This window comes from Astyanax mexicanus, chromosome 21 (genome assembly GCF_023375975.1).
Source record: "Astyanax mexicanus isolate ESR-SI-001 chromosome 21, AstMex3_surface, whole genome shotgun sequence".
In the NCBI taxonomy this organism is placed as follows: domain Eukaryota; kingdom Metazoa; phylum Chordata; class Actinopteri; order Characiformes; family Acestrorhamphidae; genus Astyanax; species Astyanax mexicanus.
This window is the reverse complement of record NC_064428.1, coordinates 42,060,135-42,073,835: the sequence shown is the minus strand read 5'-3', so window position 1 is coordinate 42,073,835 and position 13,701 is coordinate 42,060,135. Positions and strand designations below refer to the sequence as shown.

Below are 13,701 nucleotides of genomic sequence, written 5' to 3'. Positions count from 1 at the left end.
TTAATTAACCTGATTACAAGGAAACGTTAATTAAACCTTTAGTTCTTCTCCTCCTTATTGTTCTAGATCATCTCTGTGGACAAGACTAATGTGGTGCAGAATGTTCCAGATGCTTTGGCAGCATATGTTCCCCCAGTGCTGCTGACAAACCTGAAATCTGTTGATGTTACACTGATCAATAACAAGAGCTGGAGTCAACAGCAGGTAACAGATTACTCATCTGTCTGTTCACTCCGCCCACTAAACCTGTAAAAACCACAAGTCTGATTCTGAATATCCCTGATTTACCTGATCATGTAGCTCTCTGACTGTTTATATTCTGTTTGTTGTGTTTGTGTTTGTTTACCAGGCTACTGTGCTGTTTGGAGCAGTTTCTAAATCCACAGTTGATACAGAAGTGTAAGTTAAATACAATCAGATATAACATAGATATAACAACATAGATATAAGATACTCTATTCATACTGACCCATTCTGGCCTTGCCAATGACCCTGTCTCTGACTATTCCTGAATAACCTAGATAAACTCTAACCCTTCAGTATTCCTGACCATTTTCCAGTTCCCCTGATCTCTACTAATCCTGGTTTACCTTCTATGTCTCTGAACTGAAATAATTGTCCCGAAGCGTCATTATCTCTGGCTTTGACTGCTGATACAATCCCTGACTGTCTCTAATCCTGGCTAACCTAAAATATCTGGGTATTTCTGTCTCACCTTTAGATTCCCTTTTAACAGATGATATAGTCTACAGAATATATACTTAACCTGATATTTAGTATATTAGTTTAATCCTGAGCTAACTATAATTTCCCTGTATTAAATATGCTGACAATACTCTTTCTGGGACTGATGGGGGATGGGATGGCCTTTTCTCAAACCTTATATCCAATAATTTTGTGTACTATTGGTCATTGTCTCTGTATGATGTTTGTGTCTCCCCCTGAAGGCTGTCAGAGTCTGTACTGCAAGGATTTACCTGTAGCTCAGTTAAGACTCTATCACTTGGGAGGGTCAAACAACTGGTGAAAGCCTGTAGACCACGGACAGGCAGGAAAAAGGTCGTCCTGAAAGAGTCCCAGGTAAATATGAATGTGAAGTTAAATCTCCTTCTAGGTGGAACTATTTTGGCAACTACTTATTTGATGATTAGAGCAAAAATTCTTAAGTTTTTATTGGTGTGATGGTTGGTGTTGTGTGTTGTAGCTGACCTGCATGTACAACGCTGTGAAATATGACACAACTCTGAGCTTCACTGACGTACCTTCAGACATGCTGCTCTACTACAGGTGTGTATCCCACAGGCAATCTCAGCTAATTTTAATATTATCTGTATTAACTGTAAATTACATTATGCCATATTTTTTATGTTGTTTATTATAGTTATGATAAGGTGCCAAAGGTGAACTGCAGGTCGTACTTCAGTGCTCTGGGTTCAGCAGATTTCTCAGTTCTTTCCAGCGTTCTCAACAAACAGTCCGTCTTATTCAGCAACGCTCAGAACTGCCTGGTAAATCTTTACATATTTACAGATTCACTCTCATTGACATGCATTCAAGCTATAATTATTATATTATTTCTAACACTCTCTATACATTAACTCTCTATCTCTGTCTCACTTTCATACAATCTGTGTTCCTGCAGGGTATATCTGGGTTTAATCTGAGCAAGGATCAGGTGGGGGTTCTGGGTAATATGATCTGCACACTGAACCCATCCTACATCCAGAACTCTGATCCACTCATCCTGGAGAATCTGAAGAACTGTGGAGATCTTTCTGACGCTCAGGTCACCGCCATACAGACACTGATATTCTCTGGAAACACTCAGTATGGGTGAGGAGGACATTTAATATAATGGCATTGAGATATATTGGAGTATAAAGCATTTTCAAGTTTTTGTTTAACAAGTCTTGCTTTAAGTATGGCATAAACATTTACATATATTAACATCAACAATCTAGATTTGTATTGCATGTCAAAAATAATGCTAACAAACAAAAAAAAGCTTGGCATCAAGATGAAGCATTATATAAGCCGAATGGCATACGGACACACTCATAATGGCCTATAATCTCCAATTAGTGTCCTTCTTTAACGTGAGTCTTTATTAAGGTCCAGCTTAAAATAAACCCATGCTTCCTGTATGAAGTGGCAAGTGTTCTGGTGTGGCAGGTGCAAAGCAGTACAGTACCATGACTTAATTTCGATTATCATGACCCCAAAAGTTGTGTTCTGATCATAATATTTTAAGCTGGCAAGATACAGCTGTGTCCATGTCATGCTGTTTTCTGTAATGTTTTAGCAATGAACAATCACTTTCAAAATTCATTCCAAGGTAAGACAAAACAAAAGGAACAAAAGAGCAAAACAATAACTCAAAATACCACAAAGGATATATATATATATATATGCAGAGGTATAAGTGAGGTTTGTAACTGAAAATAAGATGTCAGAATTTACTTTGTATTTTTCAGGGTTGAGCATTTAAAGATCCCATAATATGATTTGACCTTTTATGTAGCGGTCAAAATGTTTTGATGACATCTGGTGACTCACTGAACGTTTTTCCACAGTAACCCATCAGCGTGGAATCTGCAGACCCTTCAAAAGCTGGGAATCCTCCCCCTCTATTTCAAACAAGACTTCTGGGCTAAGTTTAGCTTTGTACGTTAATTAAGTTTTCCTAAACATACATTTATATACTTTATATAAGTAAATACATACTCCATAGTCCATTATAAGACGAAGACAATATCATTGAAAAGTTGCTTTATTTCAGTAATTAGTTTCAAAATGTGAAACTCATATATTATATAAATGTATAACACACAGAGTGATCTATTTTACCTGATTATTTATTTTATTGATGAGGATTATGAAGCTTACAGCCAATGAAAACCCAAAAGTCGGTGTCTCAGAAGAGGTTTTGGTACTCGAAGTCCTGCTGGAAAATGAGATCATCAATGCATCTTCTTAAAAGTTGCCAGCAGAGAGAAGCATGAAGTGCTGTAAGATTTTGTGGGAAAACAAAACTGCACTGACTTTAGACTTGATAATAAAACACAGTGGAGCAACACCAGCAGATGACATCTACTGTATATAATATATGAGTTTCACATTTTAAACTGAATTACTGAAATAAAGTATAGTATCAATGAAATTCTAATGCTTTTGAGATGCACTAGTGTAATGTGTTGTATAATTTAGTTCTAAAAATGTGTTTGTGTGTTGTTTCAGTCTGTAAGGAAAAGGTATTACAGATCATTCATGCTGTCCTTGAGGAAGAACAAGACTCCAAAGTGGAAACTGAGACGACTGTTCAGATCATCCACAGCTACCGATTACAAGCATTCTGCAGGTATCAGGAACTACCTGTAACTCTGTTGTGTATGGATGTGTGTACCTGGAGTAAAAGTACATATAATTCCTAAATGTGTCTGTCTGTTTTTGTCAGCCTGTACTGTCGGAAACATCACGGCCGTGACGATTGCTGATGATTCGTTCCCTTACGGCTACGACTCCATCCAGTTTGATTTGTGTCTGGATGTTACTGTACTAAATGAGAACCTGGCATCCGTTACTGAGAAAGTGGTGGATGAAAGTTACCAGATGATCATTTTGGACAAACTGAACCAGGTCAGTGTTGCAGGATCAGGTTCTGGTATTGGAGATGATCTATAGAATGTCTGGATTGTGGGTATTAATTGATTGTATATGTGGGTTTGTGTTTCAGCTTTACCCATCAGGTCTTCCAGAGAGTGTAGTACAGTTACTGGGCTCCACTTCCCGTGTAGCCAATGTTAGTGACATCAGCAAGTGGAACATCACCACAATTGATACCCTGTCCTCACTGATGAACTCAGATAATGGAGACTGGACTTCAGAACAGGTACTATATCTAGCTCTGGTTTAATACTCATCATTACTGTCTTACCCTATCTGCTTTAATGTCTCATCTAGTTCTTTTAACAAACAAAAAAAATCAAGTTTGATGTTTGACTTGAAAATACAACACTAATCCTTCACTACTGCAGGTAAAATTGCAATATTTTGTGCATGCATCACATTGAAAAGGACACCTACATCCTTTTCTCATCCCACCCATGCCAACCATCATCCAATAATCTACCTACCAAAGTCCACCTCTCCCACAACACAGCTTAAAGTCAAAACTTGCTTAACCTATTAACATGCCTTGTCCTGTATGTGGGCTACAGGTGTAGGTGACACAATTAAATACAGTAAATTAACTTATTTTCATTCTGAAAATTTGAGGGTTTGAAATCTCTCTACTCCACTTAATTATTCCAGATCAGTAACAGGAATCAAGCCAAATTCTGCAGGTTTGAAAATAGACATATCTAGACATATCATAGACATATAACAGATGAACTGTTCAGGAATGAAACAATTTTATGATTTTATTTATTAGATTTTGACTATCTATTACAATAACAATTATGATTTTCAGCAATGTTTCTTTTCAAACATTAAAGCTTTTATGTGTTTGAATAAAAATCCTCTAAATATAGGGGTGTAATGTCAGGCAGAAAATTCACAAAAATCTTGGCCTGTTGAGGGGATAATCAGAACCTGATGGGTGGACCAAATTACTGTTACTTTGCAGATTATATAGGCATTGTTGGCAAACACACCTTGTGGAGATTGTAGAGGAATTTACTTGATTAAAATATTGCTATCAGTATCAGTTTATGACCACTGATAGCTGTGATTTCCTAAACAACCACTAGGTATGTTGGTGGTATGTTGCAACATAGAGAAACTGTGCTAAGATGTTAATATTTATCAGAACGATTCAATCTCTGTGTTGTAGAGTAAAGCAGTGATTACGAAGTATCTTAAAGTGGGGAACACTCTGGGAACTGATGAATTTAATGCGATCGGCTCCAACCTCTGTTCTTTGGACGTCAGCGTCCTCCAAACTATCAATGCTGTGAATGTGGAGTAAGTAAAAAAACGCATCCGTATTTTCATAGAAATTCATATTTAATATTCTTACGTTTATAAGATCTGTTCCACATTACTTTTCTTTGTCTTTTTGCAGGAATGCATTGACACTGGATGTGTCCTCATGCTCTATTGGTCAGAAATCAGCTCTGTACAACATCACCAAACACTCATTCAACAGCCTGCTCAGTGACCCCACAACGTTCTACTTCCTCATCAGCCCTTACCTGGGTAACAAAAAGATACACAAAAACAGACCCACGTACACAATTTTCTTTACATTTTGCGTATAAATTCTTTATTTGTGTGTTTGTAGGTGGAGCTCCTGTGGAGGACATACAAACTCTTTCTACTCTGAACATCAGCATGGACATCACCACCTTCTCTAGCCTGAACCCTGATGTTATTATGGTAAAATGGCTTAAGCAATATATACATATTTTTTACTAAGTAAAAAATGTATAGGACTCCAAATGGCTCAGCAGACTAAGATGCTGACAGTATGGCCCGAGGATGGCTCCTCCATCAGCAGCCGGAGTCTGAGAAAGAGAGTACAGTAGGTCATGCTGCTTCTCTATCAGCAGCCGGAGTCCGAGAGAGAGAGAAAGAGAGAGAGAGAGAGAGTACAGTAGGTCATGCTGTTTTTCTCTGGGTGGGTACATTAAGTGGCGCTCTCTCCTCATCACTCCCATTGTGATGCTGTTTGGTACTGGCGTCTGCTAGCTTATGTATCAGAGCTGGGAATCTGGTGCTTTCCTCCAGTTGGTGGCAGTTGGAAAAGAGGCGGAGTCTGAATTCATACATATCACAGGAGGCATGCTCTTGTCTTTAGTCACCTAGTGTCAAGCACATTACCAAGTATGGAGAGAGTTCTAGAGAGTGGATGGGCTAATTACCTTTGCTGTACTTGGGTGAATCTGATAAAAAATGAACAATAGATGGTATTATGATACTAAAAATTGTGTTTATAAAAATGTGTTGATTCCAGGCCCTGAGTGTGAGCACAGTGCAGAATCTGATGGGGGAGAACATTGCTGATCTGAAGCTGTTTGAGAACTCGACAGTGGTTCAGGAGTGGGCAGCCCAGCAGAAACAGTCTGATTTGAATACCCTGAATATTGGTCTGGTCAACACTACAATCAGTTCTGCTGCAACCGTTACCCCTACAGTCCCCTCCTCCGTTACCCCCACAAACCCCTCCTCCGTTACCCCCACAAACCCCTCCTCCATTACCTCCACAATCCCCTCCTCTGTTACCCCCACAATCAACTCCTCCTTTACCCCCACAATCCCATCTTCCTTTACCCCCACAATCAACTCCTCCTTTACCCCCACAATCAACTATTCCTTTACTCCCACAATCAACTCCTCTGTTACCCCCACAATCAACTCCTCCATTACCTCCACAATCAACTCCTCCATTACCCCCACAATCCCCTCTTCCTTTACCCCCACAATCAACTCCTCCTTTACCCCCACAATCAACTCTTCCTTTACCCCCACAATCAACTCCTCTGTTACCCCCACAATCAACTCCTCTGTTACCCCCACAATCAACTCCTCCATTACCCCCACAATCCCCTCTTCCTTTACCCCCACAATCAACTCCTCCTTTACCCCCACAATCAACTCTTCCTTTACTCCCACAATCAACTCCTCTGTTACCCCCACAATCAACTCCTCTGTTACCCCCACAATCAACTCCTTTACCCCCACAATCAACTCCTCTGTTACCCCCACAATCAACTCCTCCATTACCTCCACAATCAACTCCTCCATTACCCCCACAATCAACTCCTCCATTACCCTCACAATCAACTCCTCCATTACCTCCACAATCAACTCCTCCATTACCTCCACAATCACCCCCTCCACAAATATCAATGCAGCTAGCATCACTACGCCTGGTGTTATTAGCTCTGTTCCCACAACACCAGAGAACCCTTGTGAAGGTGTAAACAGGTGAGTTTCTGGTTTTGGCATAAACAAAAAAGTAAATTCTAAAGAAAGTAAGAGACGTGTTAATTTTACCTGTGTTCATCTTTTTCAGCAGTCAACAGCTTGAAAATCAGGTCGGATCTGGAGGTTTGACTACAGTGCTCTGCAACTTCACCATATCTGATTTTGCCTGTTCATCAGTGAGTCCTCCACGACCCAAATAAAAAAAATATCTGTCTCTCTACTGGTCCTGTCTCTGATTTATTTGTCTTCTGTTTTTCAAGGTTACTGCACTTTCCTCCAATGATCTGGCCACACTTCTGAAATGCAATCTGATTAAAAACGAAAGTTACTCCAAGGGCGTCTGGGTGCTCTTCATTCAGAGGTTTTCAACATCTCTGGACGAAGCTCTGGATTACTACTCTAGCATGGTAATCATTGTCGATTATTCCTTCAATAAGAATTTTTATTCAAATTTCATATGAATTGTACGCTTAAATTTCGGCTTTCTTCTATAGACCCTCAACACCAGTCAGCCTGATCCATATGTTCTTGACGCCATTGGAGAAGTGATAGTCAACAACTTCAGTGCTGCACAGCTTACAGATACTGTGTTCATCACTACATGGTTCCAGGTCAAACTCAGACCATTCTTGCCAACAGTGTCCACACAATTCCTTACCATTCTCAGTTCCAAGAACTTCAGCTGCCAGACCTTCCGAGTTGTGTAAGTATGGCGGAAGGAATTTTTAAAAAGCACAGGTGAAATTTAGGGCGTGCCATTTTTTAACTGATCTTTACTTCGACAATTCAGGTTGGAGGCATTTGGCACAGAAGAACCACTGATGAAAACGAATCAGAAAAGCTCAATCGTTACTGATTTCATCATTCCTTTCCTATCGAGATCTGATCTTTCAGGTACAATGAAAACTTTCTATCTGCACAGTTTAATAAACCATGGTGTCAATGGAATGTTCTGATTCAATTCTCGACTGTTGTATTGTGATTTTAGATCCCGGGTGCATTTCCAGTACTTCTGGAAGCAGTGACTGGCTAGTAAAGAACTTTGGCAAGTTCTTCAGCTTTGCCAAATTGGAAGATCTTCAAATTTTAAATAAAAATTTCTCCAGCGTCAGTAACATCATATCTTTGAATCAGTTCAAAATTCTTTAAAGGTTTGATGCTGTCTATTAGGCAAAGGCTCTAACGGCTTATTTTGTGTTATGTTGCAGTTTGGATCTTTGGATCTGCTGACCCCAAGCCAAGCAGCTGAACTCACTCTGACCTCTGGAGCACTGAACAGCACAAGTCAGATCGACCGAGTGTTTAATAGACTAGAGACTGGAGATGCTTTCAACAACGTGGATGAATTTTTAACAGCGCTCTCTGATCTGAAGGTAAGTGGCAGGCCCAATCTATCCCAAATATGTAAGCATGGTGGCATCTGTGACTTGACCTGAGATTCCATTCACACCTCTTGCGTGGTTTCTCTGCAGGTCGACCAAATAGTTCCTGCTGTGAGAGATGTGATGATGAATAGAACCTTCCAGATCATCAGCACAGAATTCCCACAGTTTAAGACCTCTGACTGGATGAAGTGGTTTGACATCAAGCTGATTCCTGTCCTTCCCAGTTTCACTGCAGAGATGCTAGTGACCACCATCACCAACACTAACTGCACCAACTACCGAGTGATGTGAGTGCATTGGAGTCTTACATTTGACTAAGCGAATTTCAAATAATGATGGCATGGCCTTTTAGAAATTTCTTAAAGATAGAGAGGGACACTCCTGATCTGGTAGTAGAAGGTAGTTTGTTTCTCCATTGGGCAACTCTGTAAGAGAACAGTCTGGATTGCTTTGTGTAAAAGTTTGGTAAAGGTAGGTAACATTCACTGGAGGTTGGGAGGTACCATAGATCTTCCGGAGTGAGTGCGGGTAGGAGGAACTGTTCCATCATCATAACCTTGTAGACAATCGTAAGAGCTTTGAATTTAATATGAGCAGAAACCGGTAGCCAGTGGAGCTCAGAGAGCAGTGGGGTGATATTTGCCCATTGGTTTTGGCTGGTTGAAGACTGGGGCACTCTGCTGCGTTCTGGACCAGCAAAAAAGGGTTTACAACACAGGCCAGGAGGAATTTTAGTATCGCATTTTAGTGATCGAGGTGTGAGATGACCACTGCTTGTACCAGGAGTTGGGTGGCCTGTAGCCTGTATTGTATCTTGCAATGCAGAAAACAGGTTATAGTTACGTTTTATTAACAATCGCTCTTAGTTGTTGTGAAAGCTGTGAAAGTTCCTGAACCGATAACCAATTCAATTCTCTATCTTCTATCCTACCAGTGTTGAGGGATTGAGCAGTGTTTCTGTGAAAATGCCAGAAACTAGAAAACAGGAACTTGTGGATGTTCTGGTGGCCCACCTTAAGAAATCTCTGCAACAGTTTAATCAACCAGGTAGGTATCTTAGAACATCATAAAAAAACACTACATTAAGCATATCATTACTCTTTTCCACTTTGTTAATCTGCTTTGATCTCATTCAGCCTGCAAAGAGAACATCAAGACAGATTCAGACTGGCTCACTGTTAACCTTGGCCAGTTCTCCAACTACTTGTCCAACTTTCAGCTCAGAGAATTCAACATTTCTGGGGTAAATCCCTCTTTTTCACTCAGTTGCTACTCATGTCCTAAGTATTCCTGTTGTAATTTGAAAATTTGAAGAATCTTCCCACAACAACTACAAAAGATGTGATATCCATATTTTGTCCTGTAGGTGGCAGTGTTAAACTTACTGACTGGTGAACAGAAAGCGGAGCTGATCCTGCAGTCGGGTTCAGGACTGATGGGAAATGAGTCTGTGGTTAGAGAGGTCTTCAACAGTGTGCTCAGGTCTTCAGATACAAAGCAACTGGATATCTTCTTTACTACCTTCAACCAGAATGCAGGACAGGTGAGGACCACTGTGATCATGTTCTCTACTGTATCTAGATTCCAAGTTTTTTTCCAGAACCTAATTCATAATCCTGTCTGTTCCAGATAAACGTGACCAGCGTTCCTCCAGTGGTGTCACAGACGATTCTAAACATGACTCTGGAGTCTCTGGTGTCCCGCTTCCAGACCTTCAGTCCACAGAACTTTACCCTGTGGTTCCAGACCTATCTCCGCCTCTTCCTTCCTGGGATTGGTCCAAACACCCTGTCAGTCATCCCCAGGAACATCAACTGTGACTCCTACAGAGAAATGTAGGTTCCTGATCTAAATCCACTCACACCTGTGTTCACATGCACAGTGTTCTCCACAGGAACACATTTATTCATTAGTTCATTCTTCCTCCTTTCCACTGAGTCACTCTCTCATCCATTAATGAATCATTAGATCATTTATTTATTTACTCTCTGCTGTGTGTTTGGGTTTGCAGAGTGAAGGGGTTTGATAATGTGTACAGTGATCTCTCTGCACTGCAGTCCAAGACTGTCTTCAGCTACACAAAGGACTACCTCGTGTACCAGTCCAGCCAAGGTGGGGCTGTTTTTCTGGGTATAATTGTATATTTTATTGTGTTTATATGTATGAGTTAACAGTGTGTAACATACTCTGGTGTTTCAGGTCAGTCCTGTGTGCAGTCAGTGAGCAATGATTCTGATTGGCTGGTGAAGAACTTTGGTCGATTTAGGAGTTTTGCCTCGTTCTCTGATTTCATCAGTCTGAAGAAGGACTTCTATGGAGTGAGTTACCTTACATTTACCTCAGGCAATGCTTAATGAATAAGAAACTTTCAACTGTCTTATTTTTGTTGAAAATTATTTTTCAAATACAGGTAAATGCAGCAGAGGATCTAACTCCATCCCAGCTGGCAGAAGTTTGTTCCGAACCCTCTCAACTCCATGGTCCACAGGATGTAAACACTGTGATGGCGGCCATTGACCCCAACCAATTCACCTCATTCTTCAACATCCTCACTCCCAACATCCTGGTAATTCTCTGCATTAATACATTCATAGATCTGCAACAATCATACAAAAAATGTTGCTCATTCAGGGCAAACCTAATAATTGTCGTAGATGCATTTTGTGGATGTGTTAGATCTCAGCATGGTCCTGATGGGATTTATGTCTTTTTTCATGTTTTAATTATTTTTTTGTGTCTCTAAAATATTTTAAATTGCCACTGTGGATAAGTACTATACAGGGTACTATACAAAAATAAACTTGCTGGAATAACAAATCGACATAATCAAATTTGGGGTGTCACACAAGACAAATTAGAGGAACCAATAGCAGGTTTATCCTACAAAAATGGTACTGAATCGGGTAAATCCAAACAATAAAAATGGTCAGTAATCCAGAACAAACAGAGAAAGTGCAAAAAAACGCTTAGAAATGCCGTACGGGTACAAACAAGACGTCGTTGGTTCTGTGCTTTTTGTTTCCCCCCTGCTACTGGACTATTAGGGAGCCCTCCCGCATTCTCCACCACTTGTGATCTCGGCTTAGGGACAAACTGGGTGACATGAGTCAACTCTACATTACTGAACTTAAATCTTTGTCGTTAACTCTTCTGCTCTGATTCACAACCCTCTTTCATTGGATCCCTAGCCTGGAGGCTAACATCTATCTCCAGTGGGAGGTGTTCTGTTTTGGCCCATCATTGGACTCTTAACAACTTGATTGGCATCTAGGCCATCCATCAGCCAAACTCTGTTGCCTGGGATCTGACAACAGTAGGGTATAAGAGTGGAGTTTTTACATTGTGAGCAGTTTAATGCTACATTGCTGTGAAGCGACAAACTACCCCAACTGCTGGTGTGATTGACAATCTGGGGAGCATTGTATACGACATTTGCTCATCCCTTAGCTTTTCGCTATGTGCAGAACCTCCTGGAGACACATGTGTTGCTGCCTCTCATTGTAGGGCTTCCACCTGGCTCTGTTCAGCAGGATAATTCATACCCACACATAACAAGGGTTTCCAGGCAAATCCACAGTACATTTAGGTCCTTCAGTTGCCAGCGGTAATCCAGGATTACCAATCAAATTGAGTGCCACAGCATGGCAAGAAAATTAGAAGAGGCTGCGAAATCCCTTGGTAAACCGTAAATCTTCTTTTTTCTTAGCTAAATGAATCCCGGTACTCCAGTGATGTGAAGAAAGCATTCCTCCAGAACATCCTGCAGAGAGGGGGACTGTCCTCTGCAGCAGTGCCTGATTCAGAAGTTCTGCAGTGGGTAAATGTTCTGCTCAGTCCCTTCCTCTCCAGCCTCTCCTCTGCAGATGTGACACCGTACTTCAACATTATCAGAAACCGGTCCTGCAACACCAGCCAGACAGCGTAAGAGACACTAGTGTTCCTAATAGAGATTTCTTAGGTGTAAACTGATCTGAATTAAGTTGTGATAACCTGTTTCCTATCCTCTAACAGAGTCAGCAAGTTAAACTCTCTGAAATCAGCTTTCAACGACAACACACAGGTTCAGATCTTCAACAGCATCCAGCAGCTTCTCACTGGTACAACACTCAAAATTAATACATCAATTAATCAGTTAACCATTCAAGTTGCGAACTGTAATTTGCTCTTATTTTTCTACAGGTCCGAATGGTCTGCGTTGCTATAGTGGCGGGAGCTTCTTTGTCTTCCTCAAGAGCTTCTTCCTCAGTTTTGGGTTTCCTGACCTGAGTGGAGTTCTGTCCATCATCCCGGCCAACCGACAGAAAGAGGTACTGCTGACTTTAAACCTGAGAGGAAAAAGCAAGTTTCAGATTCAGCCAGAACCACAGTGAATGATCCAGTCTTTAATACAGCCAACAGCCAGCCAGTCCATGAGTAACCCAGTCAGACCAGTAGCACTGTTACTAACCAGTCCATGAGTAACCCAGTCAGACCAGTAGCACTGTTACTAACCAGTCCATGAGTAACCCAGTCAGACCAGTAGCACTGTTACTGACCAGTCCATGAGTAACCCAGTCAGTCCAGTAGTGCTGGTTTATCTCTCTCTCTATAGTAACTGTGTTTCTTCTCTCTGTTCTGTAGCTGTTGGACTCCATCTCTCCAGGAGAACTGAGCCAGTTTCTGAATGGGACGAACACAGTCGGTAACGTGTCAGATCTCTGCACGTTCCTCAACAACTACAACAGTATCGACCAGTACCTGGAGAAGGTACACCTGTGTTCATCCCCTCTTTCTCCCTCTACCTTTACTCTCAGTCTTCTTCATTCATTCAGTCCTGCTGTTTCTCCCTCAGTTTGACTCTTTCAGATGTATTTAATGCAGTAATCCATATTTAAAGCTCTCTGTTCTCTCCATTCCTCTCTCTATCTCTTCTTTCCTCCCTCTGGATCTCTGTGCAGGAGCCGGTTGTATCTGCAGCTGTGGGCAGGCAGACGTTGGCATGTGTTTGGTCTCGTGCTCTCAGTGCGTCGTCTCAGGATGAGGTGGATCAGTGGTTTAATGTCAGACTGGGTCGGTACCTGCCCTTCCTCACCTCTCAGCTCATCAACTCCACTCAGCTCAGCGGCGCCTCCTGCCTGTCCTACAGGAAACTGTGAGTCTGTGTTTGGTGTGGTGTTAAATCATTCTATCATCGTTAAGAATTACATCTTTCTGTGATCTAAAAATAACATATTATTATTATTCTGATCAGGGTTTCATTTCTGGGGAACAACTATAATTTCTCAGGCACTGATTTCACCCCAGCTGATGTCTACAGCTCTATAAAGTCTTATCTGAACAGCAGTGGTAAGCACAGCTACATTTATCTCTTTCTATCTCTCCCTCTGTATGTTCATCTGTACTCTGG

The 13,701-nt window shown here is 41.1% G+C and overlaps 1 protein-coding gene across 1 annotated transcript in view; it reads left to right on the top strand.

Moving 5' to 3' along the window:
- LOC103031902 (uncharacterized) overlaps positions 1-13,701 on the top strand; it is a 58,951-nt gene that overhangs the window by 32,983 nt on the left and 12,267 nt on the right. The window contains exons 18-51 of the mRNA XM_049469925.1: positions 67-204; positions 350-399; positions 948-1,080; positions 1,205-1,287; positions 1,382-1,508; positions 1,643-1,833; positions 2,574-2,664; positions 3,238-3,358; positions 3,455-3,636; positions 3,734-3,889; positions 4,835-4,965; positions 5,066-5,199; positions 5,285-5,379; positions 5,957-6,930; positions 7,019-7,106; positions 7,191-7,337; positions 7,425-7,633; positions 7,721-7,824; positions 7,919-8,037; positions 8,139-8,303; positions 8,403-8,602; positions 9,250-9,362; positions 9,452-9,558; positions 9,682-9,858; positions 9,945-10,150; positions 10,327-10,427; positions 10,515-10,633; positions 10,726-10,881; positions 12,022-12,236; positions 12,327-12,412; positions 12,495-12,622; positions 12,936-13,061; positions 13,253-13,446; positions 13,546-13,640. Coding sequence (XP_049325882.1) covers positions 67-204; positions 350-399; positions 948-1,080; positions 1,205-1,287; positions 1,382-1,508; positions 1,643-1,833; positions 2,574-2,664; positions 3,238-3,358; positions 3,455-3,636; positions 3,734-3,889; positions 4,835-4,965; positions 5,066-5,199; positions 5,285-5,379; positions 5,957-6,930; positions 7,019-7,106; positions 7,191-7,337; positions 7,425-7,633; positions 7,721-7,824; positions 7,919-8,037; positions 8,139-8,303; positions 8,403-8,602; positions 9,250-9,362; positions 9,452-9,558; positions 9,682-9,858; positions 9,945-10,150; positions 10,327-10,427; positions 10,515-10,633; positions 10,726-10,881; positions 12,022-12,236; positions 12,327-12,412; positions 12,495-12,622; positions 12,936-13,061; positions 13,253-13,446; positions 13,546-13,640 — 5,461 coding nt within the window. The remainder of the gene's footprint in view (positions 1-66; positions 205-349; positions 400-947; positions 1,081-1,204; positions 1,288-1,381; positions 1,509-1,642; positions 1,834-2,573; positions 2,665-3,237; positions 3,359-3,454; positions 3,637-3,733; positions 3,890-4,834; positions 4,966-5,065; positions 5,200-5,284; positions 5,380-5,956; positions 6,931-7,018; positions 7,107-7,190; positions 7,338-7,424; positions 7,634-7,720; positions 7,825-7,918; positions 8,038-8,138; positions 8,304-8,402; positions 8,603-9,249; positions 9,363-9,451; positions 9,559-9,681; positions 9,859-9,944; positions 10,151-10,326; positions 10,428-10,514; positions 10,634-10,725; positions 10,882-12,021; positions 12,237-12,326; positions 12,413-12,494; positions 12,623-12,935; positions 13,062-13,252; positions 13,447-13,545; positions 13,641-13,701) is intronic.